Consider the following 6336-nt stretch of genomic DNA (forward strand, 5'->3'; position numbering starts at 1 on the left):
TATAATTATATATAAAATATTTTTTCCCTGGTTTGAATAATAATTATCTTAGAAATAAGATAAAATATATAATTTTGATTTGGATCTTAACGAATGCCATTGCAATTAAATTTTACCTTTCTTCCTGCGTAAGGTTTGAAGACATTAGTTCCTCTATCTTGCACCAATGTTCCTGCGGTACCAGGGTAAGGAAGAACTGCGAGAAGTACAGGGTGGCATATGCCATGCTGTAGGGAAGCAAGGCCAATAGAAGCAGCCATTGATATCTACCAAAGTCACCGACGTATGGCAAGATGTCATCGAAGGTCTCCAACTTTGACCTTGTCAACGTGACACTTTCATTCGGATCTGCGGTATCTATGGGGTTCTTCACGCCGTTCTTCATCGTCCTGAGGGATGTTAAGATTTGATACGCTAAGTTTACACTTGACGATTCAAGTTGAAGAAGGAAAAGAAAAAAACGAACTCAATAAACTGAAAGAAAAGAAATTGTTTAATTGTTTGGAATATTTTAATCTTAAATTATATAGAAGCTCAATTTAAAAGATATATAGAAAGAGAAAAATAATGTAAACTAACTGTAATTATACAAAATCGAAGCTAGATCATGTATATCTTTTTTAACACGCAAGAAAATTGCAATATTTATTTTGCGATGAAAGAAACTCTTGCTAACATAGTTTAATGTTTGCTCTATAACATTATAAGTGATAAGTTGCGTTATTTAAGTAAATCGAGCAAACATCCGATAAAAGTACGCGGATTCTATCAATTGCTTTTATTACAACCGACTTAGGGTACAGTGCAAAGTCCATGCAGTATATATCCTCGTAGAGATGTCAAACGACTTGAGTTGAAGCGATCTGAGCAGCTAGTGTTGTCCGAACGTGATGGGATCAAATGGCTTGTTAGACACGCGTCTTGATCGAGATAATAATGAAGATCAAGCACGAGTTTGACGATCTGATGCGAGATTAATGATGCTTTTATACCTACTTAATATGATAATGATAATGCAGATAATATTAGATATTACATAGACAATTATATTAGACATTGTATCAAAGAAAATGTTGAAAATACATAATAGCGTTAAAAATTTTTGGAACGTACCTGCTAAATTAAGAACTTTGCTATATTTTATTATATTTTTAAATTCTAAATTCCTTGTTAATTGCAAATAACAGTAATATTTAAATGATTTCTGGATGCTTAATGTTATTCTACTATTTATTCTCGCGCTGCAAGCAAATTATAAATAGCTTATATTATGAAATCAAAACAACCTTATATAACTCGATATATTACGTACTTTATTTTTTCAAGAAACTAATGGCTGAAATTTCTGTTCGTGGACAGTGTCAACGTCATTACTTTTTATTCTTGAGAATCGAAAACATCGGGTCCGTGACTCTTGGCGATTGTGTGTATCTGCGGCAAGCGCCCCAAAGAAATAGTGACGTTCAGAATCGACGAGATATCAAAAGTTATGGTTAAGGGTCAATGATAACGTAAATATTGTAGCGACCGACCAGTAGGCCGACATCGGCCTGATAATGTAACGAAAATAATTTTTAAGAAGATTAGATCGTGGCCAGATTGCTACATCAGCAAATTGCTAATCAGTTGATTTTTTAATAGAACAGGCGATTAGGTCGTTAACCCAATCATCTACCCGTCGCCATTGATTAACATTTGGTCGCCAAGATAATATATAAGTAATAAGAATAATAATCATATAAGAATAAGGGTCTTAGGCCCGGTTGTGTGCACCAACGTTATTTTAATTTTAAGCGAGGCTTAAAACTCTCTTTGTTCCTGTCTCTTTTCGGTTTTAAAACGAGAGATAGAAAGAGTTTAAGTCTCGCTCAAAGTAACGTTGGTGCAACCGGGCCTTAGATTTATAAATCTAATATAATATTTTTCACATGTACGTAATTATGTGTATAAGCATCGATTTCGAATATAATGCAGAATTCAACGCGCGTGTAAATATTTGTAAAATACTTACAATTGCAAATGTTTTCCGGCTGACTGTTCTAATAAAAGTTAAACGAGTTTCGGTAATACTGTTGTAAAAGAATTTTGTGGCTGCAATTATGTAACCATTAGCTACTTATGTTTTATCAAAGTAAACGTTTTTTGACGTAAAAAAAGTATCGTCATGACTCATGACTATATTTATTAATGCGATGAACATCATGCATGTTAAATACTCTCCACGAAGTTGGTTACTAATATTCAATCGATGATTCTGTGTCTTAAGATTGTCTAAACTTCATTTTAAACGTAAAATTGGATAAATAATAAGGGTGTCTTTAAAAAATCCTAGTCTTCGTATTTACATTTTTTACGATACCTTTAATTGTAGTTATTGCAGATTTATAGCGCTCAAATTTTCATATTTTTCCTTCCTCTCCTCCTTTTTCTCCTATTTCTTAGAGAAAGCTTAAAATCTTTCAATATTGACGCATATCTGTGTCTCTTACTCATCTCTACTCATCTTTAAATCGAAATAGTTTCTATGCTGTTTGAACTCTTGTAAATTTTCAAGTTTTAGAAAGTTGCATATTCAAGAACTAATTGCACACAAATATTGTATTAAAACCGTTAATACTTACGCTTTTAATCTTTCGTTGCACTATTTATTCGTTTCTCATGTATATTCAATTTTTAATTTATGTCGAATTTTATGATTTATTACACTTGAGGTTCCACGTTGTAGAAGAAATAACGTTGCAAGGAAGAATTGTCGATATATAAATGCTACAAAACCACTAAATTATTGCAAATTGACTATAAATGCTGATAATTTGCAATTATCAACAATTGTAAATGTAACGATAATTGTAAATATGAAATGTCATTCCACTAAGTGATTTTTAACGTCTATAGTTACCACCTGCGGTGGTATTTTTACGATCGATGTGGTTAAATGACGACAGTAATGACGAGGCTTTCACGCGAAGCAGAACTCGCTGTCTGAAAAGGAAACCCGATTGAATACTGTTGATATAAGAGCTCGGCATGTGATATATTATACGTAACGCTTATGTGCTTGTGTAGCGAGAATCACAAAGCAGTAAGAGAGGACAATGACAAAGATCGATCATCGCCGCGTGAGGATAAGGAGAGATAGACGCGCGAATTTGTCCATTTCTGTACCAATGTAAATTAACTTCATCTCAGTTTAATATATCATCAAGTGTCAATCAATTTTTCAAATTACGTGATTTAAAAAATCATGCGTACTGATTTGGAACAACGTTACGCGATTTACTTGTCTTAATTATATGATTTTTGTTATGTAACTTCGAGACGTGATTTTTTTCAGTAGAGAATATCTCTGAAAGCCTCAATAATATTACAAAAAGTAAGTATTAATTCTGAATACCCACATTTAAAAAAAGTCTCTATCTACATCAGGGTATTTGTAACTCAGTGTTTTCTTTTTCTTTTATCTCAGATTGTAGTGCATCGATTTTAACTAATTTTTTTTTTAATCTATCGTTTGAAGGCTAAAAAAAGAATTTTTGAGTTAGAAAGTCTAAAATGTCGTAGCACAAAAGATATTTTGCAATAAATGAAAAGGGATCAGGAAAAAAACGATTTTTTTTCCTAAAGCTCATCTTTTTGTCAAAAATAAATGAAAAAAGATTTTATTAGTGACGAATCAACAGCTAAGGAACTTTAAGAAATTAAAAGCGCTTTTGCGATTTGTTATAAAAGCGATATTTTTTTGCAAAGTGAAAATAAGTGATTTTATTATACTCTTTTACTCAACTTCTTCATCTATTACTTCATTTTTACTTCTTCCGCCTCTTTTACTCGAGATCTTGTTCCTAACATGAATTCTGATGAAAAAAAAAAATATACAAAAACATGAATAATTAAAAAAATATTTATAGTTTTTTATTAAAAAAAACTCACCACTTTGTCCAAAAAGCTCTATTTGGCATCAATGCACGAAGCGCACGAAGTCAGTCTTTTTTTTTGATATTAAGAACACAATAAAATTTACTTAAATCATTTTTTTATGAGATGTGCACTCATGATTAAAATCATAAATAATCAAATTAATCATTTCTACTTACATTTCAACTTTGCAGTAAGTCCGGATTTTCTGACGTCTTACCCACAAGAGGTCAGGGCAACCCCGACACGCACTTTACTCCGTACAACTATGTAGCTAATGGCGCATTAGAAAGTCACCAAGCAAGGGAATTGTAGATGTAGTACATAAGTTTTTCCCTCTCCAGCCTCGGCACTGCTCAAAGCGTGTTCGAATATCTGAACCATGAAAATCGGGGGGAGGGGGGTTACGCTCAGTACCCTTTGTGGGTACTGAGGGTTAAACTAAGATCAAAGTTAATCTACATTGGTAGAAGTGGAGATCAGACAAATTCTCATGCTTCTCAAATTTCATTGTTATTAGTTAAGATTTTGAAGAGAAGACATTTTCAAAATTCGAAGAGAAAAGCTCGAAACACCATTTTCTTCAGACATTTGTGAATTGGATTAAAAATCCAGATATCTTCATGTAGACGTCGATTTTCGATCGATTCACGATCTAGTGTTCCATATCTAAATACGAAAAAATCATGTTATCTTGAATTTTGCGTAAGAAAGAATCTCATTGGAAAATATTTCGCTGGAAAAACATCATCGATCTGTATGGATATAAAGACGTGCAAGAAATGAAAACTTCTCCTGTTGTGAAAGATTTGTTGCAAAATAATTTTGTGGCTGCAATAATATGATCGTTAGCTAGTTATGTTTTATCAAAATAAACGCTTTTTAAGTAAATAAAGTGTCGTCATAACTATATTTACAAATACGTGCGCGATGAACATCATACATGTTAAATGCTTTCCAAGTTGATTACTAATATTTGATCGATGATTCTGATTTCGTGATTTTGACGTATGTATGTATAATATAATTCCTTACAAATGTAGCGTTCCATTACACGTCTCGTACAACAAACTCGAACTTTTTTCTTGTTAACCACGCGGCATAAAAGATTCATTCGTAATAGGATTCGTTCAACACACTCGTCAGTGTATACATAGAAAATATACATAGAACTTGCGTTCTCCCCGAGGTGAAATTGTATGTAAATTTGCTATTCTGGCACTGAGGAGAAAAATCGATACAGCCTTGGCAATATACACGCGAATGAAACTTTCATCCGCGACAACAATCAAAATTTGCTATCAGTGATGAATCTGTATTTCCTAGAACTTGAAGCTAATATCCTTGGGAAGTGATTCTTTAAAAAGAAGAGTTAGTTTTCAAATTTATGTTCCGTCGAGAAAAATGATTTAACACTTGACGTTCCAAACAAAACATGAACATGTAAAGTAGAGGAAAGCCTCCTATTATGAGATAGGCGCCTAATATGAGATAGCGACGTTTCTGCTAAACTAATAAACGCTATCTATTGGTTCCACCATGAATTTATTGTTGGATTGAAAATTTTTTAGTAGAAAATTCATTATTAGATCATGCCTGTAGTCATTGTAAAACAAGATTTTAGAATTTGGATGTCTTCAAGTTTGAGATGAGCCTTTAAATCTTGTTTATTATTTAATAAATAAATATTTGGCAATAAATTCTTCATGTAGTGATAAAGTAAGGTCATACTAATAGAAAAATACGGGATATGTTGAATTGTTTAATTACAGAAGTTAGATTTGATGATCGTAAAATCATAAGGCATGCAAATCGTAATATGAGATACCCAGGGTATTTCTAATATGAAATAACCCATGCTTCTATATTATAGTGAAAATCGTTGCTAAAGTATAAATGTTATTGTACAATAATAAAAAAGACAACCGGAATGAACGTCGAGTGCCTATTTCTGCGATGCTTGATTTCAATTACCTGAAGACGAGTTCTGAGTACAATCATGCTCACTTTTCGTGCACGCTGGCTGTGTTTGTTTGTATTTTAGAAACATGAAATAAAGTTTTTTAATTGCAATACTGATATACTTTGCGTTTTACTATCGATTTCTCGGGGCATCTCATACTCGTATTAAGAGCACAATTTTTTTACTTTGCGATTTACTCATTTTTTACATTTCTTTAATTAAAAAAATGGAATTTGAATTAAATTTTATATAACGTTATCTTAAAGCTTATTAAATTCCCTTCAAAATGATCTATTATTTTTTTAAATTCTGCCAATAGACTTCTAGCATTTACCTAAAATGAACTCGGTATCTCATAATAAGGACCTATATATTACAAAGGAATAACTTTTCCCTAATTGAAGGAATTAAGGCTCCTGAGTAGTAATCACAACCATATCGAATCGTGACGTTAGAAA

The 6336-nt window shown here is 32.2% G+C and overlaps 1 protein-coding gene across 14 annotated transcripts in view; it reads right to left on the reverse strand.

The window, feature by feature from the left end:
- LOC108763648 (carcinine transporter) overlaps positions 1 to 6336 on the reverse strand; it is a 14711-nt gene that overhangs the window by 6368 nt on the left and 2007 nt on the right. Inside the window, exons 2-7 of one of the 14 annotated variants that reach the window (XM_018511462.1) lie at positions 2622 to 2982; positions 2360 to 2538; positions 1313 to 1431; positions 1114 to 1241; positions 793 to 992; positions 117 to 389 (exon numbers count right to left, since the gene is read on the reverse strand). In XM_018511462.1, coding sequence (XP_018366964.1) covers positions 117 to 389; positions 793 to 815 — 296 coding nt within the window. In that variant the 5' untranslated portion in view covers positions 816 to 992; positions 1114 to 1241; positions 1313 to 1431; positions 2360 to 2538; positions 2622 to 2982. The other 13 variants (XM_018511461.1, XM_018511460.1, XM_018511464.1 and 10 more) reach the window with 13 other exon arrangements.

Source organism: Trachymyrmex cornetzi, unplaced genomic scaffold (assembly GCF_001594075.2).
Source record: "Trachymyrmex cornetzi isolate Tcor2-1 unplaced genomic scaffold, Tcor1.1 scaffold372, whole genome shotgun sequence".
In the NCBI taxonomy this organism is placed as follows: domain Eukaryota; kingdom Metazoa; phylum Arthropoda; class Insecta; order Hymenoptera; family Formicidae; genus Trachymyrmex; species Trachymyrmex cornetzi.